This window comes from Neopelma chrysocephalum, unplaced genomic scaffold, assembly GCF_003984885.1.
Source record: "Neopelma chrysocephalum unplaced genomic scaffold, ASM398488v2 Primary Assembly neopelma1_65b, whole genome shotgun sequence".
NCBI lineage: Eukaryota > Metazoa > Chordata > Aves > Passeriformes > Pipridae > Neopelma > Neopelma chrysocephalum.
In genome coordinates, this window is record NW_020897723.1 from 2,222,812 (window position 1) to 2,249,848 (window position 27,037).

At 39.4% G+C, this 27,037-nt stretch overlaps 1 protein-coding gene across 15 annotated transcripts in view; it reads right to left on the reverse strand.

The window, feature by feature from the left end:
* The window catches only part of RBFOX1 (RNA binding fox-1 homolog 1), a 1,129,454-nt gene that overhangs the window by 650,229 nt on the left and 452,188 nt on the right, over window positions 1-27,037 (reverse strand). For all 15 annotated transcript variants that reach the window (XM_027684195.1, XM_027684196.1, XM_027684193.1 and 12 more), the window contains one exon: window positions 5,075-5,137. In XM_027684195.1, the coding sequence (XP_027539996.1) occupies window positions 5,075-5,137 (63 nt within the window). The remainder of the gene's footprint in view (window positions 1-5,074; window positions 5,138-27,037) is intronic.

Sequence of the window (27,037 nt, forward strand, 5' to 3'; positions counted from 1 at the left end):
GTTTTAAGTGTTTACATGCATGTGGAAAGTTTCCTAATGCCTGAATAAGAAAATGTCTGCACTTCAATGTTCATGGGGGAAATCTCTCAGTAGCGCCACAAAACAGGTTGTTATATACAGTGAATTCAGAGGCTGAGGTTATTCTATATTTAACCCCTACAGCTTTTACTTGGAGAACTCAAAACACCACTTAGGAAGATGGAGGATTTAGAAAGTTCACGCAGGAATCCATCAGAAAGAAATAGTGACTGCGTTCTTGAAAGAGAGGAAGGAGGAAAGAAGAAATTAAGATATTCCTCTACGTGAACATTCGTACATAGCCTATTATAAAGCTAATTTTACTTACAGAGTTACAGTTCAAAATAATCTATGGTAGTATTTCCAGGAATCCACTTCCTAACACCAAGGTTGTGGTTCAATCCCTGTGTGGGCCATTCACTTATGGGCTGGACTCAATGATCCTCGTGGGTCCCTTCCAACTCAGAATATTCTGTGAAATCTGTGTTAGGAGTCTGTCTCTTGTTTCCAAGATGTCCTATTCGATTTCAGAGAATCTTGTGTTCCTGAATCTGTTTTGAGAGAGCACCTTCTAAATGCTTTAGTTGCCCAAAGAAATCCAGATAGGATTATCTGCAGCAGTGGTTAAGCACAACCTAACCAAGGACAGTGTCATCCTTTATTTCTGGAGAAGAGCTTGATTTAAGTGAAATGAGCAGCAGAACCACTTGTAAATCAAAAGTAGCCCATGAATATTCTGGTTTATAACCCTTTCACTATTTCAGTAATCATAAATTACAGCAATGGTTTAACAGTGACTCATGGACACCTCTACCACATCACTGCTCTTTTCATCATTAGTGACTTTACTGATATAAATGTCAAATTAATGACATCCAACAGAAGAAAACAACATTTTCTTCCCCTATGGGAAATGAAACCTTGGAACATGCGGACTTAAAAAAACACCACAGCCACAAAATTAAACAAAGGTAGAATATTTAGTTCCCTCTGCAGGAAAGTGCATCTCTGACGAAACATATCTAACTGATGGAAAAGCAATATTAAAAATCAACCCCCTAACTCTGAATTACCTTGCACCAGCACTAGGAAAAAAATCAAACACGGGTCAGGCTCAGCTACCTTAGTTAAGCTTTTTCCTGAAGAAAAAACATCCATGAGAATATTCTCCTGCTTATCATTAGGAGCCTGTCAATGCCTCGCTGCTTCTGGTCCTTAATGGATTCCTACAATAACTGCTGAAGATATTGCAAAACAACAATGAATAATATGAGAGTGGAGCAGATCCTAACAACTAAACACTTCCCCATCCTGGCTCAGATGAAGTAATGGAGCAGAACTTACTGCATCATTTACGTTATCTAACTACCATTGTTCATCCCTTTTTTATTGTAATTTGCACATATCAGTAATTCAAAGTGCTGCAATTTTAAAGATATTCAACTCTCTAGACTAACACTATCATTCAGACCACATCAGAACACAGAGAGATGAATAAATAAGAATACCATCATTAAAATATATTTTCTTCTCTGTTTATTAGAATAAAGTTACAATACCAGCCCATTTCTAAGAGAATTGTGGTATTTTCTAATAGCTCTCTTTCACAATTATTTTTTTCGTGCCTCTCAGGTAGAAATCCCTAGATCACACTAAAACTCCTCGAATTCCTCTTTGGCATGCCATGTTGTTTTGGAAAATAGATTTATTGCACTAACAATTTTAAAAGATGTGTTTAATGAGGGGGGAAAAAAAACTCATAATCCCCTATAATAAAATATTTTCAATGCAATAACAGCTATTTTTCTGTTACTGTTTTTTCCACACGTTTACATTTCCAAGGAAAACACAAGTCACTCTAAAATTAGAGAAAAGGGGTTTAAATGCCTTTCTTTCACTGGCTTGATAGGCCTTTACAGCACAGAAAGTGGCTTTGTGTCACTTGTGACTGCAAGAGCAGACAAGGTGAGAAGGTTTTGGAAGGAACAGCCTATTGGAATACATCCACCAGGGTTTAAAATGTGGATAACCATGGCAGCTCTTCCAAAGGATGCAACTCTCAACTGAACATGGAGCAGCACCACTGCCTCATCCTTTGTCTATTACTTTAAAATCTTCTGGCCAAGGAAAGGTGTTAGTAATAAAACTACACTTAACTACAGTGTGTTTATCCAACTGGGTAACAACTCTACAACATCTGACGAATAAGAAAAAACAATAGAATGGCCAAGAATACAAAACTTCTCTTTCTAACAGCAACTTATAAACTTTCTGCCAAACACAGAAATGCTTTTTTCAGAAACCTTTTCAGAGAACTGAAGTGGAACACCAAAGAGAAATGTCTTGTTTGCCAAAGAATTGCAACTTTAGGCAAGAGAGGGAAAAGCACAGTAATTCATCTTTCTCTGAGCTTGGCTTGTTTGGAAACAACACAGCCACTGCTGAGTGTCCATCCAGCCTTGTGAGCTGGGAACCCTTCAGTGACCCCCCTCTCCCTTGTGCAGATCCCTGTCATTACACACCAGATCAATCCTAACTCTTGGATTTCAGTTTTACCTGGAATACAACAGCCAGAGCAGGGAGATCATGGCCTATGCTGCTGCCCAGCACTGCACTCTCCAGTATTCCCACTTTAATGAATTCCAGTTCGTCACAATGGAATGGGAAAATTGCTCCAGTTAAGGGAATGAGTGAAGACTGCTTATCTAGGTTTTACATCCATTTCTGCACCAAACTGCTTGCCAGTCACTCTTTGTCCTTGATTTCCCACTGTATATTTGGAACAATTCTATCTCCTTTGCCTGTTATGTTTATTTTCAGTTGTTCTCTGGAACTGTCTTTTATTGCTTTGTTTACTGGTTTACTTTGCTGGAGCACTGTAGGCATTACTGCACAATTAACAGAAGGCCAAACACCTAAATCCACAAGCTATGGAGTCGAATTTTTAAAATCCAGGATTCCTCTGTAATTGGATTGTTAAAACTATACTGACATCGCCATATTTGATGACGAAATAGAAAAATACTGCAAAGCAAGCACGGCTAGAAATTATACTAAAATTCAACTATACTTACATGACCACATTTGATGATGAAATAGAAAAATACCGTAAGGCAAGCACAGCCAGAAATCATATAAAAATCCAACTGAAGGACACCGAACACAAAATTCACTGTGATTATTACAAGAGATTTCTGACGAGTGACCGATATTTGTTTCATTCCACGCAACCCCAGCACCTGAACACGTCTGTGCTGGTGTGGTGCTGCCGTTTTCCAGGGTTTTGCCGGCTGAGGGAGCGGGACAGAGGATTTCCCACTCAGCAATGTTGTACACGGGTCCCCGTGTCCCGGGGGCAGAGGCCACCCCGCCCAGCCATATGGTGCTGCGAGGAGCCAACCCATCTCCAGAGCCTGTTACCAGGCAACATGCTGGGCTTGGGGCTGAGCCTGGTGACAGAGTGACCTCCCAGCCCCAGAAGCTGATTGATAGTCATTGTGCTGGTGGGTTCTGATCACCGAGGGAAAAATAATCGAGCAAATTATGCGCGTTGAGGTTCGGAAGCGTTAAACCACCCTCAAATTCCAAATGAGCGTTTCCGTCTTCTTTCTTGGCATAGATACCAAATCTCTGCTTTAGCTTGTTGAGGAAAAATTATTCTCTTTTCCTTAAACTGCATTTATGGATACTGAGGCACTATATTCACAGTCAAATTAATGTGAGCTTCCTCCAAACACGCTGTGATTATCTCAGGGACCGCTGTCTCCCCCGGGTTAGAAACCCCAACCTCATCCGTGCAATTTTTACCAGAATTTTTCTAACAAAAGCTGTCAATTGCATCAAATTCTGCTAAGGGCTGGAAGGTTATTCTGTGAGAGAAAATACTGTTCGTGACAGAGGAAAAGCTAAAAGCAACAAGCATGCTGAGCACTACAGAATTGATTTAAATCTATCCTCGAGACGAACAGGCTTTTTTTTTTTTCTATCCAGTAAGCCAGAGAGTCTTTTTGAAATAATGAAATCTTATTTCAAAGACATTAAGAGGAAGATTGTGTTCAGTGTAGGAGAATAAATGCAAAACTTCCTTTTTTTTCTAGCAAGGACTGTGTGTCTAAATTTTTCAGTGACACGAAACTTTGTGTGTTGGGGCAGAACTCAGCTACCAATATTAATACACTTGAACAAAAAAGGGAATCTAGTCCATTATTTTGTTATATAAAACAAAGAACAGTATAAATGTGTATAAAGCAGAAGTACACTCAGTCAGCCCAGTATGGAACAAGCCATACTTATTACCTAACACAAGACATTAGAGGATTGCAGTTTATTTTAAGCAGAGGATTATTAAAAACTGTTTGAGAAGTACCAAATACACACCTACCAAGAATCACACTCTTCGTTTTGTCTGATACTTCTGTATTTAAGTATGAAAAGTTATATCCTGATTAAAAAGTGCTTAATCAATATAGTTTCTATGTATGTGCTACAACAAAAAACTTGACTAGAAAATAAATTCCAAGCATGAAAGAGTAACAAGTAGTTTGATTTTGAAAGCCTCTTCTCAGGAAAAAAAAAAAAAAAAGAAAAAAATCAATCAGCACAAATACTTTTTGAAACTCAATTCATGATTTTCCTTATTCTCACATTATGAGAGTGATTAAAATAGAAAGAATGATGAATTAATTATCCATAGTTGTTGGAAGGGAAAAAAAAGTGTCTGTGACTAATCTGTACACAAAGTAATCAGCCAAAGGTAAAACACACACAGTAGTGACACAACCCCAACACGTCCAAGGGAAATACAAGAGAAAATCACTTTGACCCACAGGCAGAACCAGGCAGGATTATTTTCTATACATGTCACCTGCAAGTTGCTGTTCACTGAGACTAAAAGTGATCAGACCTTTTACTTGTGGTGTATTAGTCCTGTGATGCAGCATCAGCACAGCAAGCTGGGGAGCCCAATGAAGTATTTCTTCATTCACTGTGGCAGCCCAACAAAGATTTCAGTGCCACTGAGAGGGGAACAAACACACAACACAAATCAGGGACTTACTGAGAGGAGGCTCCGATCATGGAAACAATAGGCACCACTTGCATGGGGCTTCTGTGTGGTTTCCTGTGGAAAGAAAAAAAACATTCTTACTGGAAATGCAGGATTCGGGAGCTCGTGTTTGTGCCCTGTGCTCACAGAAGGTTGCAGGCAGGCTTAAAGATTCAACAAAACATACAATTGCTGAGGCATTACTGGGGCTGTCCAGGAAGGGCTGCACAAGTTATTGGGTCATCAGAGCATTTTGATTGTAGTACGAAGCCAAACAGCAAAATCTGCTTATTGATTCACAAGTGCCAACAAAGATTTTATTATTTATTTATCACTCAACGGACAGTAAACATTTCCACACAGTTTCCAACGTACTTGAACCCCAAACCCTACGTTTTCATTAGACTTATCTACTAAAATAGAAATTACTAAGCTGTAGTTGTAAATTTTCTCCAGCACAGGTTTCTGTTTCAATAGGAACACGCAACTGTGATTTACTTTTTGTGTATTCTTCAAATGAGGACTTGAAGCGATTTTGCAAGAGCCAAATTATCATAAAATACACAACCAACAGGGACCATTCAGGATAGATTTACAAGCACCTAGCTGGGAATTCCAATCAGGTAACATTCTATTCCATGTCACTCTTTTTTATTGATGAGCAGCTGGTGACATGTAACATTTGAATGAATTATTCACTGAATTTCAGAAGTTACAGTAACTTCAGACTTGTTTTACCTAACAGATTCACCCTACATGCATTTTTCATTTCCACGTGCAAGTGGTAACACACACTCTCTGACACAAATACTCCTGAAAATAGAAACACTGTTCATATTTTGAGTCTTCAAAGATAATTTACATGCAGTCCATATATATCCAAATCCTTCTCTAGATAAATTAACATTTTTACATACTTAACATTTTTATATATTTCAGTATATAAATTACGTATTTTCTATAGTGTAAGTATATAGTATAAAAGTATATATTCATACACTTTTTACATACTTCAGTAAAATTCCAAACAGTAAATATACTGAATAATTTTTTACAAAATATCTTCTTCCTTATATGTGATTTCATTTTAAACAAATAAATAAAAAAATAAATCGGCAAATAAAAAATGCAGCTGAGGATAAAGAGCAACAAGAACCAGCAGCACCAGAAAGGCATGTGCTCTATAAACATATCAAGAGTATTACAACAATCACACATACTGATAAAAAAACCTCGAAAACTTCAGAATGTGAAAAAGTGCCAATCAGGAACAATAAAAATACTTGTATTTAGGTCTCCTCAGAGCAGGGACCATCACTAGGGGAGTACCAGAGAAAGAGCCAAGTTCACAATTGATGCTCCCAGCAGCAATTCCAACTCTTACTGCCCAAACCCCCCACATTAATCAATTCCCGAGCTGAAGACAGAAGTTTCTGTTTATTTATTTATTAAAGGAAGAGTGGCACATTTACAAACTTTACAAAGTTCTGTAAAGGTTTCACCCCACCCAAGGAAACCCCCAGCCCTGTCTGAGGCAGTGGAACCCCCGTGCACAGCAGGAGCCAGCTCAGGGCACCTCCCTGGGCAGTGCAAACCACAGGATATCCCTGACATCCCATCACCTCCCACACAGCAGGGCCCTATTTCCAGAGCAATTCCACAAATTGCCCATGTTACTAAGTACACTTAATTTGTTACCCAGCTCCTCAGGCAATATATAAACAATGAGCAAGACTTTCAGTCATATTCATATGATTATAAGAAGCAATTTTCAGCAGAAGGAAACACAGCTGAAAAATTCCAGTAGTTTTGTGGAAATAAACCTCCATTCTGATGAAATCCTATTTACAAGCCTCAAGATAACCTAGTTGAATCTGGGCTTGGACTTTAAACCTTATTTTTATGCTGACATGAAGTGTCATTAAGGCTGTCCACACAGCTACAAGCAATCTTGTGGAGAAACACAAGATACACATTTTCAATACTCAATTTTTCTTTTCCACAACTGCCATAACTTGGAACAAAACATGAAGTAGGCTCTTGTTTTTGCATTCTTATCACACAGAAAGAAATTCCCAATGAGTAAAGTTTTGTTTGCATCTGCTAATACAACATTTGTACGTGACAGGCACACACAAGAACAGCAGAACCCTTCAGCAGAGTGACCACTCACAGTGCTCCTGTTGTCCTGAGGAAAACACGACAGAAGGTCTGCTAAGTGTGTGTGGAAAAGTTTGGCAGAGAGGATGATGGCTTAAAATTCACTTAAAAATGAAAAAGTTGTGTTTTCAGGTGAATATTTCAGGTGCAAAAAGTACTGCATGTACCTCGGGTGCTTCTCCCTCGGGGCAGCAGCTCAGGCAGCCCAAAGCAGCAGAGGTTATTCTACAGGGTCACTGAGAAAGGGAGCCCCAGGCCATGCAGGTTTCACAAACTGTTACCATACCCAAGCATTCCAAGAGTATCCCAGACACGTTATTATTTTTCCATAGAAGTAGCTTCCTTCAGCGTTGAAGGAAAAAAAAATAACAAAAAATAAATAACCCAAAGCAATATTAAAAATTACTACTAATACATACCCACAATTACTAAGTCTGACTTAACATCTGCTGCTTCACACCTGTATCAAAAGCCTATGTCTAAACTGATCTAATCTGATACTTTTTATTTTAATTGCATTCTAAAAATGCAATTAAACAATGATACCTGTTGCTGCAAGTTAAAAGCCATTCCCCTTAGATAACAACCAAATGCAACAAGCAGTGAGTTTTGCCATCATTAGACTTCTAACCATATTACTTCTATTTTGAGGCTTTTTTCTTTGGTCTCAGTTTAATTTCCTGTCAGCCTTACAAGAGATTTCTAATGTTTGGGCTGTAGGATATGCTCTGATTAAAAATAATCTTCCCAATTACTGCCTGGCATGAGTCTACTGCCACATGCACTCTGCCACTGGCTTCTGAATTTCTGTCAGCAGTAATTGTGTCTGTAGCTTCTAACTGTAAATGAAAACCCAGGGGGCATATTTGGGTTCCAGTTTCCTTTGCCCAGCCATATCTTTTAATTTGCACTGTCTGTCAAAAGGAGATGTTCGTAGGCACTAAAAGGAAATCCTTAGAACATCAGGTTAAAAAAAAAGGGAAAAGAAGACAAAAAGAAATACAACTGGAATATGATAAACCACATTTGATATTTATGCCAGCACACTCAACAGAGGCAGAGCAGCTCCCTGCATAGATTAGCCTTAGAAGAGGGGGACTGAAACCATTTTCTGAGCATTCTAGCTGCACTTATTTAACCACTGCATTTAATCACAAGCCTTAAGCATCACCTTAGTACTGCTCTTTTTTTGGAATGTGATCATTCTAACATTTGAAAGAAAAGCATTTTTTCTCACAATGGAAAGAAGAGTTTCTCAGGCTCTGGCTCCCTGCCTCAACTGTCCCATGGGGTTCCCCATCTCCAGCCTGGGATGACCCTCAGACGTGGCTGGTGGGTCACCCCTCTCCTGGGTCAGCCCCCTGGTCCCACCCTGCATTCTGCCCAGCCTGCCTTTTAGTCTGGACTTCAGACCCACACTGTCACCCTGTCTCCATCCTCTCTCTCTGCCCATGAACTGCTGCTCCTGGACTTCTCCCAGGTGGATCCTGGGCCTGGTTCACCACCTTGCTGTCAATGGACAGACCCCATCTCCAGGACCCGGCTCTGCCCTCTGTGCTTAGACCTCGTGTTTAGATGGACTTCCCTTCCACAGGGAAAAGAAAGGATTCAGCTCCTGGCTCTCTCCAGGACCATCCAGGAGCATCTCCCTAGGACACCTGCACTGGAAGTCACAGTGCTTAAACCTGGCAGCCAATGCCACCACAACAGCAGCCACACGACAGATGTGTGTTCAGATCCTCACTGATCCACTTTTCCTCTCAGGAATGCTGCTGTTGTGATGGAAAGGTGGCATGCTGTCACCAGGGAATGCTGTCTGTGTGACAAGAGCAGGATGGAAGCACAGGGGCCCTGGATCAATTTTCTAAAGGAAAAGAATCTTGGAAGAATGAAGCACTGAGCACAGACTGTACCCTGTGAAGTGGATACAGAAGAAACTCAAGGAGTAGAAAAATATCTCATATAATGTCATCAACAGTGAAACTTTGGGTAGAAGGGAAAAAGTACAACCAGCAACTCAAAGTACAGTTAAGAATGTGTATATGGGATATATGGTATTACTGCACAGAATAATATTATGAAGACTATTAAGAAGACAGTTGCAATTATTGCTAGTTGAAAAATACTGCAAAGTCTCATAAAAATAATTTTCAATTTCTAATCTGTCCAAATTAAGTAAATTATTGTCTCCAAACTAAACTGGCATACAGCACACTTAGAACCCAAGGAGTACAAGAGTGTACTTTTGTTTGCAGGAATCACAGAAGTTTTCATTGTGATGGGAGGACAAATACTGGGATTTGGTGAACGTGAGCAGGTATTTGTCCAAATAGCATTTGAAACAGAATAGCTTTTCTTGGAATAAGAACTTATTTGGACTATTAACTCCAAATGTCAATGCTCTGCATTGTGTTGGCTGGATTTATATGTTTATATTTGTACCTGAGGGGAGACAGCTGGGAGGTGAGAACAGACTCGATGTCAGCTCTCTCCTGGACCTTTGGCACACCATTCCACAGTGTAACCTCCCTGCCTTCAGGGCTGTGCCCCTTAGCACATATTCTGTGCAATGTGATGACAAAAGACTGGTGACAGACAAGAACTTCAACAGATCAACTGAGACACCCAATTTCCCATCTGTCCAGTGGAGGTTGCGACCACCACTGCATTCAGAACTGCTTGGTGTTACAGAGGTAAAAATGCCAAGGATCTGTCTAAATACTAAATATTTTTAAAATATTTTAAATATTTAAATATTTAAAAATATTGTTTTTCAAATATTGTACAAGCTGGGCAAGAAGTTCTTCGGGCCTCTCCTGAGCCCTGCAGGGCAGCAGCACTGTACAAGCTGCAGTACAGAACCAGACTGTCACAGCCTCAAACTATCTCTGCTTCCACTTCCATCTCTCACTTGAGATGAAAGCATCATTTGCAAGGTATATCCCCCTACCCATGACTGAAACTGCCAGTACTTTTATATAAACACCTAATTTTTAAAATATAAGGTAAGCCACCCAGTTCAAAGCTGTTACTCCTGTGAGTGAGGCCATGCTGATGGTGAAGTATCTATTCAGTGTAAAACCTGTAGTATTAAGTAGAACAGTAAACACGTTGTGAAGCTGAAAGAAATACTCAAAAAAGGACCTTTCAAAGTTTTGGTTACAAACATATGAGCCTACACTGTGGGAGAAGCAGCTGCCCTGTCAGGGCAGGGAGGGGGCAGAGCCCCAGGCACTGAGTTTCTCTATTACTACTTAACAGTTTCAGAACTTTTCTTCTAATTTTGTTTCTCCTCACTCTTCTGCAGCACAGACTGTTCTGCCTCGTGAGCAGGTAGAGCAATCCCCCCAATATCAGCAAGATTACTCACATGTTAACCATGGAAACACACTCCTGTGCCCGCTACACTAAATGATCATTTCTCACAAATTCCAGGGAACAAGGCATTCAGAGCAGATGCAGAAATAACAAAGTAATTTGAAAAAGGCTTAACTGTTCTCATCTACCACTGTAGAGAAGTCCTTTCATCAATTCCAGTGGTGAGCTTTTAGCCCTGAACACCCTTGCTCCTGACAAACACTAAAAAGCAGGAACATTATACTTCCAGAACAGCGGTTTTACACTCAGCATTTTCAAACTACTGGTTCTCTCATCTGCCACAGGTCAAGAAATGAATCATGCCTGTATAAGCAATGCAGTCTGGAAAGAAAATTTCAGATATAGAGAAAAGAACAGTAAACTTACTTATTTTTTCTAATATTTTTAATAAAAATTTTGACGTTGCTTAAGAAGTTTAGATGTTAATAAATAACACCTGAAATTAGTGACCAGAATAAAGGAAAATAAAAACAAAACAAAACCAAAAACCCACCAGTTTATCCGACAGCTTTTTGATTTATGACATAATTATTCATACAGAAACAGCACAACTCTAGGCTAAATCTATGAGCCCTAATGGAAAAGCAATATTTGGAGGGTACAGCATATTCCACTGACTGGAGCAGGTTTCCTGTGGACCAAAACAAAGAAAAAAATCTAATCTGAAGGTAGAAGTTATAGCTATCTTTGCACATGGGCTATCTTAATTTTATCAAAAGTGCTCTTTAGGTAATTAGGAAGTAAGATTTCAGTCTGAAAAAGAAGCAAACAGTAAAATAATATGAATCTTCCATTTTTGTAGATTTATTCCTGCTAATTATAATGACTACAACTGAACAAAAAAGACTTGCTGGTGTTTATTTTACATAAAACAGGAGACCCTTGGGTTGGGGCTCTTTTCAAAGGAATTATTTGGTGGTGTTGTTTCCAGCTGAGCATAACTGATTATGATTGTAAAATGTAAAGTCAAAAGTACAGAGAAGCCCATTAAGATCCCACACTGCAGTTCAAGTTCTCACCTCTGATCAGAAGGAAAAAAAAAAAAAGGAGGAAGCTCAGCTTCAGTGCCAAGGGAAAGCAGTAGATTTTCCCCAAGAGCAACATAATTTTCATAGGAGGAAAAAGGACCCAAAAGCATAAATATAAATGATGCAACCTATAGTCCAGGCACACAGAGCACATCTCTGCAGAACCACTGGGCCCAGATTTGTAATTTTTAAATAAACAAACAAAAAAGGTTGGTTTTTTTTTTTGGTTTTTTTTTTTTAACTGGAGTCTTTTCTAGGTGTGCTACATCCAAGCAGAAAAAGAACCACATTTGCAAGCCTCACACGTTTTCCTTCCCATTTCTGAATGACCAGTTCCAAACCTCTTTTTCTTGCTCTGTAACCTTTCCCAGTGTCCCAGGAAAATCATGAGCTGCAGGTAATGGTACCTTCTCCATCACTCACATCATCAGAAGCCTCACACCACTAAGCTGACACCTGTGAAATAAGACCAATTATCAATGAGGAGAGAGGTCAGAGGCTGCCAAGGTTGGGCCAGGAGCCTGCTGGCTGCTGCAAATCTCTCACCAGTGCATTTGAGCCTGACACTTAATATTCAAACTGAATTGCAAGCTATGTACTCAAGGATAAAGCTTGGTAATAATAAAGATTCACAGTCTGACAGGCTCAGCATACCAATTCCCAGGGCAGAGCTCATTGTGAATATCTTTTCTTTAATCTAAAAAGGAATCAGGAATTTTCCTTTTGTAAAATAAACAACAGCACTTCCCATTTAGCGAGGGAAACAATGGAATGAGAAAATATGATTTTAGTCTGTATTTAGATATTGGTAAAGAAGCACACGTTTTATTTCAATAGCAGAACACTGTGTACCCAGTCCTTGCCTTGCTCACCAGGCACAGGAATACATCAAACAAGGTGTGCAGTTTCTTTTTGCAGGGCCAAATCCTTTTGAGCCAGAGATCCACTACTTCAAACCCTGAAGAACTTGCCCAAATTTCTGAAAATGTGTGGTTTGTATTCAGCACATCAGCTGGGAAGCCAAAAATCACTGGAAATATCTAATTGATACATATTACTCGAGTTTTGCAGCTAACCAGTGGTCTAACTAGTCCCACACTGGATCACCAACAGGGAGCAGTTACAGACATCCTTTCACAAACTCCACGCTATTTCATCTTCTGCCCATCATATAGAACAAGCTTCTAAGTGCTATTTACTCCTAATTTTATTGTTCAGACTTGTTCATCTTTTATTTCCTATTTTATCCAACACTGCTTAGTTCACAGTAAAATATTCATTCTTTATTTTACAGTGACACTAAAGTCACGGCCCATTTATTTTTCCCTTTCAATGTTTATTTTACAACAACCTGACAATGATCCTTTTTTTTGTTGTTGTGTGAATGTTTTGTATGCAGGTGGTTTAAAACTAATGACATTATAATTAAATGCCTAATAGTTTTTACACTGAAAATACTGTTACTAAACATTAGCTCCCCTTAGACTCTTTTACTTGTTTTGCATTTTTCCTCAGACATCTACATTTCTATTACTAAATCTAACCCTTTCTTTTAAAATCACATTGCATCCAGCTTAACTACATCTCACTAAATCACCTTGTTAGTCATACTTTGATTCATTCCATTTCATTGCCTTTCATATTTAAATTATTCCATTTCTTTTCCTACTCCACATATTGCCTTTGAAAACGACAAGTCTCACTTTGTGCAACGATTCTTTATCCTGCAGCCTCACACATCTCCCACTATTAACGTTTTCCATGGATATCTGCAAGTTTTCCTGCAGAACTGTCTTCCAAAACAATTCCAAACTTACATGTTTAATCCCATCTCTTTATTTCATTCACATTCCACATACACCAAGCGCTACAAGAAGACAAATTATATTTGTTGCATCATGAAATAAGGGATAGAGATTTCACTGCAACGCTGCAACAAGCAACCTACACCTTGTGTACCTGCCCTGCACCGTGCAGGGAGGCAGCTGGGAAGTCTGGCTCCATCCCCCTGCCCACAGAGCTCAGGAGCAGAGGTTTTGTTGGACACAAGATACAAATGAATTGGGTTTATACAATGAAAATGCAACTATTTTCAATCTGCAGACGGAATAAGCAGCCTGAACGTCCAAATATGATTATTACAGCATGAACTACTGCCCATTCTTACTCCCTCCTTGACCAAAGCTACATTTCTCAGGGATTTCACTCACAGTCAGCATTCACTTCTTAAAATTAATAAAGAAATGAAGCAATGGCTTCTCTATTCCCATAAAAAAATATTTCTCTTCACAGATTTCTTCACTGAGCCTTCAAAAAAGATCATCTCCAATGCTAAGCAACAGATCAGTATCTCTCTTTAGACAGTGCAGATATGGAAGTGCCATAACCTGTGCTCAAATTAAGGATGAAGTTGCTAAGATGATTCCAAAACTGCATGTTCCTGGGAATTGCCCTCCCTGCTGCTTCCAAAGGGGTGCCTGAAGAATCCTCCCTGCCCAGCCCATCGCTGGCTGAATGCACCCTGCAGTAGTGCCAACTCATGGGCAGCATCTTCTCCAAACTAATTCATATTCCTGAAAGCTGCTCTCCTGTTCTTTGGCTTCCAGACCCAGGAGCAGTTAATCCGACTGGGAACACGTCCCTGCTCCAGATGCTGACCCTCTCCTGCAGGAACAGGGCAGAGGAGAGCAGCCAGCACCGACAGATTGGGAGTGAACCCATCAGGAGCTGCTGTGCTGTGACTACCACAACCTCCAGCTCAGTTACCAAGTGCCCAACTGTATTTGCCAACTATAATGGTGAGATTTTTATCTCTATTTACAACTCACCCAAAATTATGCTGCCAAAATTTGATACAAAAGAGCTGCCACGTTTACCAAAAGCTGCAAATCGCAGCCTGAGTCACACCCCGTCTCCTGTGCAATAACCAGATCCTGCCTGGATGTAGGAGGTAGGGTAAGGTGTCTCCATCTTTCCAGGGGCTAAGAGAAATTGTTAGAAGGACTAGGAGATAACTGCTTGCTCCAATGGAATTTTACCAAGTCAAATTAAAAATGGCTCAATATCTTGTTACTGAAACCAATCCCCGTGAAAGCATCAGATATTGGCTGCTGTCAGATGATGGTTTGTCTAAAGGAGTCATGGTTATGTTTATATTCATACTTTTTAATATCTTTTATCTTGCTTTGTAGAACATTTGGGAAATGCTTCTGAAAGAAATAAATAAAAATCTTAAACCAGGATTAAGAGCTAACCTGCTAAACCAAAACAAGACCGTTCAAAACTACAGCTTCATAGTTTGTAACCTGAAAAATATGTGCAGGAAGGAACGATTCAAGTCTCACAGCCACAACTTCCAGAGAATTGGTAAAATGCCTTTGTCCTGTTTAAATATCAAAGCTCCTCTGGGTATCATTTAGATCTACCCATCATAATTCAGATACTTGTGAATAATTCAAGATGTTATGCTTAAACTTCCATCAGCAATTCCCTTGAAGAGAAGCAGTAAGTAAGCATTTCTTACAAGCTATAGCATTGGAGCCATATAATTAATATTTTGATGTACTTTACCTGTCTTACTGTTTGCTCTTGTGATATTAGGTTGGCATTAAATAAATAACACACTCAGACAACTTGTCCTACTTTTCAAAGATGCTCCAATTTATATAATTGCTTTATTTGATTTATTGTTGCATCTTTACTCAAGTTACATATTCTGTTAATGTGCTACCAATGTAATTAGCTGTTTCCTAGTAGGGACCTTTTTTTAATCAAGCTATTGCAAAAGTAGTGCACTGCTTGTGCTTCCAGGGAATCAAAATACCCTTTTAATGGTATGGAGCAACCTGCTCCATCTTTGCCTGTTTTCCTTGGCACACTAAAGCAAACCACAGATTATGTGCTATTATTCAAGTGTAAGAAAAATAGTAGCGCTCCACTAACAAGCATCAGAGGTGACTAAAGGCACATTAAATCATATAAAAACAACAACTAAAATATAGCCTCCCTTTTCAAATTAGCATTCAGAAAGCCTGTGTCAAAGTGACTAATTTACATATTAAGGTTACACAGTTTTGAAACAAAAACAAGCAACGTGAAGAAAACTTGATTCCAGATTTTATTTGCTAGTAGTGAGGAGTTGAAAAACTCTACCTCTTGAAGGGAATAAACATCTTTGGTTAGAAGCCTGAAGAATCAACACATAGCTTGTATTCTTCAAATAAACTTCATTTCTGCTGCTTACAGGATTGTGTACTGTCGTCACCTAAGACTCCAGACTCATGAAGACACCACTCAGGGTAAGCAAGGTGGGGGGGATATAACAGAGAAAAACTACATTTCTGACAACTGAAAGAAAATTAACTTGTTTATACTGCCTTCCCTCAATCCTTTTCATTCATGAAGGGTATTTAATTTTGACTATTAATTAGGGTGGCATCTGTATCCCCCCACACTGGCAGTGAGCACGAGCTGCTGGTACAGGGCTGGAAGGACTGAGAACTCATTTCCAAACTACCCTCTGATGCAGGAGCAACAATTTACACAGAATGCAACTTCACTCTTCTCTCCAATGCAACTTCACTAAGAACATATTAAGCACGGATTTTCAGATTATAGCAGTATTCTGCACTTATTTTCAAAACTTAACTTCCCTTGGCAGAACAGACTAGAAAAGCTCTAAGAGCATGAACGTTCTACGAGGCAAAGCCTCAACCCCAGAAACCCAACACAGGTATTATTGCATTTATTCCACTAGTCTGGCTTTAGGAAAGCAAACACTACTACACTGGCTGAAAGAAAACTACTGGCATTATATTTAAAATTTGTTGTTTTTCTAAAATTTTGAACACACTAATAAATCGCACTGGTAAATTTTGAAGATATACAACTTAAAAGTGAACTGCATTGTATGTGTAGGGATAAGATTTCTTAGTATTTTTTGTCTTCTCTAGGTTGTCCTTTTATTTCATGGCAAAACACTTTGCCATGTTAGCATGAGTATTATAGTAGGAGTATAATTATACATGCAGTGGAAGGGAGAAATACTTCCAATATCACATTTCTTGGGGATTTTCTGCAGTGGCTGGTAACTGACTGACAGCTTGGACACAAAAGCAGAATGCCCACCAAAACAGAGTGCTTATGAATTCTTGCACAATCACAAATGCTTTTTGTGACTTCCAATATATTTGTGGAACTGCTAATTGCAGAGATTTTACCTTTGATGCTACAGCATTGTTTCAAAATCTTGGAGTTTCTTCATTGCATGTATCAGTTCTCATGTCAGCCAAAAAAGTTCTATTTATGGCTGTAACGACAATAAAGCACACATTTCCTTCCCAAAGTGCCAGACTGATAGCAAGAAAATCTCAATATAATCCTCTAATGCCTGAAACCCATTCAAGTACCTCAATATATCAAGTTTTAAACGTTTTATAATACCTATAAACACTCTGAGAGTCTAATGAAGCTTATACTACTGCGAGTGCAACAAGTGAAAGGTGGTGTAAAAATCAATTTTCTTTCACCTCAGCAGATTTATATCCCTTCCTGAACAAATTAATTTCACACTAAGCAACTGGTTGAATAAAACTTCAGAGCAGCCCTATATTAAAGAGTTTTGTTCTTAATCCAGGCAGACGTACCTTGAAAATAGTAGTAAAAGAGCAGTCTGGGATTACTCTGGAGTTTGTGAAGGCTGCTCTGCCTCATTTCACAGTTTTTCCTCAATGAGTTTTATTTCTGAACTTGTGAAAATTAATTAAAAAAAGAGCACAATTGAGGTTTGCAGTCCAGAAATAATGCTGTAAACAATAACACATAAAAATAAACCAGGCAAGTATGAAAATATATCCCAGGGAAATAAACCAGTTCAGAGCATTAGTCCCCAAACTGAGAATTAAGTTGTGCTTAATTCTAACCCTACCTGCAATCCTAATATTTGTATTCTGAATAATAAAATCAGGGGGATTGCTGTGGAATGTTCAGCATTTCTGTCCTCTCTCACCTGCAGAGCTATTGCTGACAGAGCTGCCATTGCATTTTGCATCCTTTACTTCCACAAGAAATCCCTGTACATGGCAGGGCTCCTCCTCCTTTTCCCCATCCCAACAACCTCATTTTTCTGGGTAATGAGAAAGAAGACAGAGATAAAAGGTGAATTTCAAAACAAACAAAGTCAATTTTCTATTCATAGACTGAACTGAAATACCTATGGTGACAAATAATATACATTAAAACCTCTGTGTACCTTTACTTCCAGATCTTCTGAATTGTGCTTTGTGCTCATACAAATGCATTTTCCTACAGAAAGTAACCTAAAATTTAATCAACTTAAAAAATAAAGCAAATATGATGCAACACCACACAAAAAAATGGATCAAACTTCCAAAAAAATAAAAAGGAGATGTTCTGAAAACTGAGATAAATTGAGCTTTTTTTAATCATTATCTCTGCTGACTGCATGTATGATGGAAGTTAAGAATACTACAGGAGTGTAGGGAACTGTTTTCTCCCACCCCACTTGCACATCATCATGTGGCTTCCAGGGTATTAACCAAAGGTAAAAATGCTCACAAACAGATGCAAAGCAAAAATAGCAACCTGAAACATATGCAAAATGTGTGTAATAAATATCTACACACAATTTGAATAATTTCAGAAATATTAATGCACCTCTGGAGTGTCTGTTGAAATACTAATAATGTTTTCAGAAGTAATTTAAGTTTTTCAAAAATAGATGTGTATTGTAATTGTGCTAAGAATTTTGAGCCTGCACTGAGATTTGATACACTTGCTATTGATGGAAAAACATATGAACAACACCACTGCTAGTTTTCTGAGATTAAAAATGTGATTTAGAGCTTCAGGGTTACATTTTCTGATGTTGCCTAAGCTGAAAAAACTCACGCGGTTTGTGACCCCTCTGCTAATTCACCAGAACATGAAGCAGCAAATAGACCACAATTAGATTCACAATGGTAAATTAAACATAAAGTAATGCAAAATCAGAATGGAAAGTCATTTTCTTTCTTCTCATCTCACCTGAAGAGGAATATGCTGAATGACCCAGGGCTGTAACACCAGAGCACCAATGCAGGGCTCGCACTCAAATCACACCACGTGAGATTGGGGTGGTGAAAATGTGCTTTTGATCTTGATGTACTGATGAGATTTGGCCCAGGCAGCCTGAGATGTCTTGGCAGACTGTACCACCCAGTCTGGCTCAGCCAAGCTCCCAGAGCTTCACTTGGTAGGCTGGATGCACAACTCAGCTTGTAAATCTGAGTAGCACATCTTCACCTTCAGAATTCATGTTGTTCCAATACCTCCATGTAGGAAGGAAGCCAGGAGTGCCAGGAAGTGAAGTGCCAACTACTGTCACCTTCTGCACAGCAGAGAGAAGGCTGGCACAGCCCTGAACGTGCCTGAGACCCAGAACTCCCCTCACATCCCTCGAGCTCAGCACCTCCTCCTCAAACTACCCCAGCAACATTTCACCCCAAACACAACAAAAAAAGCCCATAACCCTGCCAGGTACCACGGTTCCCACCATGACATCTACGGAATTCCAGTGGCTGGGTCCAAATGGGTCAGGCAAATCCCAATTTCCCCCTTTCTTCAAGTGGAGACACGTTGGTAAGACCGAGTTTTAATGTTTCAAAATAAAAGCGAAAGCACACAAACAAACAAGAAGTTACCATTAGAGACTGAAACATCAACACTGTGATTCAGAGCAGGGGGAGAGCACACACAGGAAAGGCAGTCAAGTAAATTATTTATTTTCTTGTTGCCAAAAAAAAAAAAACAAACTTGATTTTGGAAAAATTCTGCCTGTCTGCCTCCAATCATCTAAGGGAGTTCCAGCCATTGAAGGGAGTTCCAAAGGAACAAAAAAAAGGAGAAAAGCCATTTAGGAAAGGCAAATAAATTAAGGTTTGTTGCATAACAAATCAAGATGTCAATTATTTTAACAAAGAACAACTAGTGGAACATTTAACTCCATTTCTAAACACCTTACTGCATCAGTGATTTTCCTTGACACTGTGTAAGGTTATTAAGAGATTCCACTGGAGAGTGAAGAAATTTAAGTGTTAATGGAATCTTTACAAGAAATTAAGAAAAAAATGAGAAAATCTTGGTGTTTAAGGCATTCAGGTTAATTATTTTAACCTGGTGGACAAGGACAAGGTAAAAATCTTAGTTTCACCCTTTACATTTCTAGGTAAACTAAAAAAGGTGATGACCTACATATTGCATTCAGGATTCTACTCCTTCGTCCACCCACACTTTACCAGGTATGTTTTTAAACTAATGAAAGGTGCATGATGTAAACTGGCAGATCAAATTATTCCTTTTGCATAGGGAACAAGACACATTGTGATGGAGTAATTATAGTTGTCCTAGCTTACTGCAAATTTCCATGTTTTAAACACCCCTCCAATTCCAGAATGATAATTATTTGACCATCTTGGTTTCAACTTGTATTTTAATGAGCCTTAGTTTGGCTTGAATGACAAAAAAAAGTCTCTTCAGTCCTGAAGGTTTTGGTTTGTTTACAAGTGAACCTGGTCAAGTTTTTTGCTCATTCCTTAGTCTCAGCACTGAGTGCCAGGAGAATGAACTCTAAATAAACTCAGAGAGATCAGAGGTTCTTGGATTTGGTGGCCAAGAACAAGTATTGACACTCAGTGGTCTCATGGAATGCAGGTGTTGATATGATACAAGTCCAGCCTTCAGCCAGATGAGAACCTTCTGCTTCCACGTCAGTCTGAGAACAAAAGTCAGCAACCTCTTCCCACAGCACGACTTGTTTTATTCAAAGTTTAATTCCTCAACCTTGAAACACCTTTCTAAACAATGTGCTCCTCAAGAACTATCCATAATCCATTTCTAACTCCCTGCTTGCTTCCAACATCAGCAGAACTAACTGTGGACCCAATCACTGCCTCTACTGGAAAATGTTTCACACCTTTTCAACACAACCAGAACCTTCCACACAAGGGCAAACTCTTCTGGCAAACTCTGCTACATCACACTCCTCCTGCTTCCAAGTGCTGCCTCCAGTATACAAATCACTCCTCACCACATCTGTTGATGTCCCTCCCTGATTACCAGGATTTCACTTTTTCTTTCCTTCTACTACTCCTTTTGCCAATGTTTTTTCCTTCCAGGCACACCTACAAAACGTCTGGATCAGAATTACATTCCTCTCCTGATCACAGTGTGTTTTTGCTGAGTTGTCAGCAGATTTGCAAACAAAAAAAATAGTCAATGCAGATGGTGTGATGGGGGAGCCGTCTCTGAAGAACTCAGGCTTGAACAGCAGCTCTTTGCCAGCCAACCAGAGCAAGATATTCCACTGCTTGTTGTTGATTTAAGGTCTGTGACACATTGCAGCTGTCACAACGAAGGGCAGACAGAAAAGGCAATCTATTGACTACAAAAATGCATTAAACCACACAAGTTTTATAAAGTATTCACTTGGCATTTGTCTCCTGTAACATGTCTCCGTGTTATACAAGGTATTTCTCTCCCACCTCGCTCTTTAGAGAGATATGAAGTTTAATGTACTGACTGGTACTTAACAATCAGATTTTGTCAGCTTTTGTGCAGAATGGCACCTTCCTTCTCCCATTGACTTTGCCAGCACTATTCACAGGGTAAATTATTGCCTCATTCTCCAGGGAAGGTGACAGATCCCTGTAGTACCTCAGAGCACTGAACTGGGGAGGGAACTACGCGCTGTCAGGCAAATCACCCTGATGTCACATAAATCCTCACTGCTGTCACAAGGGGCACTTCCATCTCCTGCCTCCCTCCCCTCTGCTCTCCTGGTGCTTCCCCACACACACACCAGCCCTGGGGCTGGAAGGGATTATTTCCATTTGGGTCTTTGGGAAGGGGCACAAGGGATGTCCTTTCACCCATTCCTCCAGAGAGACTGTCAGTGTTTGTCTGATCCAAGATATCCATTTTCTCTCTGCAAGATGGGCCACCAAGGCTGAAAGGACCAAACAAAAACCTTCAATGCCATGCACAGGTAACATGTCTTCTAAAGAAATGAATATAAATTTCAACCCCTTCCAAAATTATCCATCCTGCCCACTTGCCAAGTGCCCTCCACGCCCAGCTCCGCTCTTCTTTGAAAAGCTGAGGTGGGCAGTTTAACTGGTTGATGCTGCAGTGGATCAGGCAAAAAACATACCCAGAACACAGAAAAATCCAATTACCAAGGTACCATCCTGCCAAAATTATTTAATTCTCAAACAAATCTTCTCCCTCAGTCCAACAAGAGATCTTAACACCTTATTTTAACATGTGAGACCATAATATGGAACTGGGATTGCACTGGCTCGAGCTCACCTGAGTGGAATTCCACTGCTAATGGGAGCTATCCCAGGAACTAGTCTGGGTCAGCAGAGCACATCATTCAGCACAGAAAGGAATCATTTCTGCCCAAGAAGTTTGATCACATTAACAAAATTCCAAAACAACTGCTGGTGGAAGAACTTTGTTCTCACTACTCTGCTACTCAGAAAGACGCTCAGGTCAGATGTTGGAGATGGGAGTCAGGCAGATGATGAATGAAAATAATTAGCTGGAGAAGCCTTTCCATCAAAAGGAGGAACAAGCTTGTGAGAGGAAGCTGGAAGAGCTGTAAATAAGATTCACCTCTGTCTCGTAGCAAGTAGGAAAGCCAAATTCAGTTCAGAAACACCAACAATACACCTACACCGGGCTTTGCAACACACCGAATGCAAGGCATTATAAGACACTATTTTAAATAAAGAATTCTGAATTTTGTTCACCCATAAACTACCAAAAACACACACACCTCTATTTTAGATCTCTCGCCATCATCGAGAAAAAATTCTAGGAAACAAAATTACAAAAATACTTCATTCAAATGTAAGGAACTGAAATACAATGGTATTGTCACTTAAGGGAAATCAATTTTAAAACTGCCTGAAAACATTTCAGTTTCAAATCTCACAGCAAGTTCCTCTCCTGGAAATACTTAAAGATCAACTCCAGAATAATTTCAGTGCTAAATTACCCTGTTCCTTCCTTCCTCTTCATCAGGTTCAGATTTTATTTATTCTAGTTTTTGCTGTCATATAAATATATTACTGAAAATACAGCTTCAACTATTTTAAGAAAAGAACAGGTTTTTCTTAGTAATTTCATCTTAGACAAGAAACCACTTTGAAATAACGTTACAGCTCAGGTAAATTTATGGTTCCTGTAACCAACATAAAAGTGCATATTTTCCATTTTCTTTTTAGCTGTGTATATAATGAATTTCACAGATTTTGCTGATGCAAACACAACACAGCCTGAAAAAATTCCTTATCAGTAACAGCAACAGAGACAAAAATCTGTAAACAATGTTAAGTAATAATAAAGGAAGATGAAGAATGGGGCATCTGGATTGCAAAAGACAACCAGAAGAACCCTTTTAAGTACAAAAAAAGGAGGCAGAAAAATTATCACCATCCTCTCTAATGGTAAAAATACACCTCATCACAACTTTCAGATAATCTCGCCTGGCTTTATTAATCTGATTTTGTTTAATGCTCAGTCACAAATAGAAAGGTATATCAAATGGACCTAAAAATGTGAAATATGTAAGAGAATCGTGGGATACTTTGATACTTTAAGTGAACAAACTGTGATTGCTTTGGCACGAAAAGCACATAAAGAATTTCCAGATTATTTAAACTATATTATTTAGCAAATCCAGCTATAAACAGGCAGCATTTGCAAGTAATTTGAATATTCTGATCCCAGTCCTACCTGACTTTCACTGAATTGTCAAGACAGTTATTTTACTCATTCACCACTGTGTTTATTTAATGCTTGATTTCAGTATAATAGATGGTGGGATATTTTTAAATTGCCAAGTACCTGTTTTTGCTGTGAGAAATTAAAAGCTAAATTTAGCATATCTTTATCTAAGAATTATTCAGCATATTAATACAGTTTGCCAGTGGACTAAATTAGAAATCCCTGTGAGCACTATCAGTGTTCCAAAAGCTGATGCAGGTTTGTGTTTTTGGGGTTGGGTTTCTGCTCATCTGAATTAATTGCTTTACTCCACTGAGGATCCATGTAGGAGCCACAGGTAGTGTGTTATCCCAAGGGGATGGAGGACCTTAGAACTGAAAGGAAACACAGGAGCTTTCCACTGAATTAAGGGAATGGTTGAAATATGGGTCACTGAGGCAGCTCAGGAACCCCCAGCCTGGTTCCTCAGCCAAAATACACATCCTGAGCACAGCCTGTGCTTCCCAGATGGAAACACAGCCCTGCCTACATGGAAACATCCCAAATTTGAACACTAAACATGCTGAGGACGCCATAAAAACCAACCTTTGGTAACTTCAAATTTTTATTTGAGAAACCCTCCTCCCAAAGACACCCTAAGAGTAAAATTCTATTTGCAGTGAAGGACAAAGGACAGACCAAACCAGACACTCAAATGAAGATTTTAAAGGCACCACAGCAGCTGCCTGCCTTCATTTCTGCCATGGATAGGTGTCATTTGAGAACCAGGCTTAGGGGTTTTCTCCTTTATCTCCTGCAGTATTACATTTTTTGATGAATTTGTCCATAGCTGCTGCTCTCTGAACATGATGAAATCTATTTTGCTCACAGCCCTGTAGCTCAGACAATGATTTTTGCTGTGTTCTCCCTCAGAAGGTGTCAATAAGGAACAGTTTTCCTCCTGTTAGTGCAGAGTACCTGGGACCTGGGCAGGGTGGAGAATCTGACCTGTAGATTAATTTTTTTTTTCCCTCAGTATACAGAAATTGAAAAATACATTCCATAGTGTGACAGTATAAAATGTCAGGCTCACCAAGAGAAAGCTGCCCACAGTCATGGATGTCAGGGATTTAAACCACACGGGGAATTTAGGCACTGACAAAACTGATCAAATCAATATTAATAGCTGCAGTGCTCATCAAGATCTAAATCATTTCACTGGTAATGTCTAAATGCTAAAATCTAAGCATCTTCCAAAAAGTCTGTAGTCAAGTAATTGCAGATTTTTACTGCTGGAAGACATTTTGGCAGAGAGAACGGGACAGTGTGTTGTAACTTGATAAATCTTTGAAAGAGATTATTGAAAAAAAGTCCTGAGAGATATTCCATTGCACAGTGAAACCAAGTGAAATGTTTGTCATATGTGTAGTTCAAATGAGGTATTAATTAATAACTCTATAAAAAAAACCTCCATGACTTAAGTAAATAGTTGAGCTGAGCAGGTCACCAGGGTGTCACATCTAGGAAACACAAACACTGCACAAGCCAGCAGACTAAAACAAGTATAATGACGACTTATAAAGACAAAAAAATAGCTTTAAGTAAAGCTCTATATAAGTGTATGAAATTACTAAACACAGACATTTAGAAAATGAATACCTAGTAAAATTTTTTCAAGGGAGAAAGAGTAGGTCTATCCACAGCAGAATCAGAATATCAAGATAGTATACACCAGAATTATGACTATTTTGCAATATTCAAACACATCTAAAGTGAAACATAAAGCCAGTGTCTGATGTTATTCCTTCCAAACACCAATAGCTTCAGTTGGTGTGTGTGTAACTGCACTTCTTGGAAATGACTTTTTTTTTTATAGAACATGAGCTAATTTCAGATGGCAGGATGAGTGCATCAGAATAGAAAGAAAGGCTCTTTACTAGAGTACTGCTTTTGTGAAAAAAGGCAGAAAACGAAACTAGGTTAGATCTTGAATCTCAAAATGAGATGGGGAGACTGGGAGATGAAAGACACCTGAACTTGTAAAGACCTTTTCGTGTCTGTGCACAGGCACAGGAGCTGCTCCTACTGCCACAAAAGCACAGTAAGCTGGGGAACTCCTGAACTCTACTGGTTAGTAAATGCAAAGAGGACAGGGCTGAAAATCGGCCAAACTGTGTCTGTCAATACTTTCACTAAACCTTTTGATTGTGGAAATGAACTTCAGGCAATAATTTGTCAGTAAACGGAGTAAGATGATGACAACCAGTTCCCCAGTTGTTGGCCATAATATGAAGAACATCAGAGCTGAACCCACCATCTTCTCAAATCTGAAAGACAACTCAGAGCAGAGAGTTTCTGTCTAGATCCAAACCAAGGATCCATTTCAGCACATCCTGGTCTGTCATGGTTTGATCCCCACCGGCAACTCCAGCCTCACGCAGCCACTTGCTCGCTCCCCACAGGTGGGAAGGGGAGAGAACAGGAAGGCTAAAAGTAAGAAAAATTGTGGGGTGAGAAAAGAACAGTTTAATAATTGAAATGGAATAATAGATTGTAATGAAAGGAGAGAAAAAAAAAAAAGAGAGAGAGAGAGAAAACCCAAGGAAAACAAAGTGATGCAAATGAAAAACAGTCACTCCCCACCAACCAACCGATGTCCAGGCAGTTCCCAATTCCCAAGCAGTGGCCCAGGGACAGCTTTACTCCTAGTTTACACCCTGGGCATGACACCTCATGGTCTGTAATACCCCCTTGGCCGGTTGGGGTCAGCTGTCCTGGCTGTGTCCCCTCTCAGGTTTCTGTGCTCTGGCAGGGCAGCGAGAGATGAGAAGTCCTTGACTCAGTGCAAGCTCCGCTCAGCACCAACTGAAACACCAGTGTGTTACCAACACTGTGCTCACCCCAGACCCAAAACACAGCACTGGAACCACTGCTGGGAAGAAAATTAAGTCCATCCCAGCTGAAACTCAGGACATGCCCCTAACAGGGAGGAACACCAGCATTTTCATTTGGAAACATTTCACTCTGCACCAGAAGGCAGAGAGAAGGCTCTAAAGAGGGAGGAAGTGAACCCTACACACAAATCCCCTTATCAGATATACAAGGGTCCCACTCCTAACACCTGGGACATGCTGAGTGAGGAATTCCACTCATTTTCTCTGTATGGAAATAGTAAACGACAAGATGTAAATTAACTAAAAAAGTAGTGTAGGTATTAAGAAGAATAAGCATTCCCCCTTTCATTCATGTTGTGTTGAACCATTTTATAATCTCCATACATCCACAAATACATCTTTAAAGATCAACACCAAATCCCAATTAGCAATAAATAGTATTTCATCAGTAGGGCATGTATCACTTCATGGCATTTAAAAGACTATTTCCGTACATCCAAGTAATAGAGCAAATTATTTCAAATAAGAACCAGCAAGAACCACAAACAGTTAGAATGTTAAATGTGGCTTTTTAATTTATATTTCAAATTGCAACAAAGTCATGAACGCAGCTTGACCCCAGAAATACATTTACTGATTTAGATAAAGCATATCCTATGTATGAATATAAACCCACCAGACTGTATCACTGACTAACAGAGAGCTCAACTGCTTCTGAAAGGTCTTGGTTGCTTTTTATTTTGGAG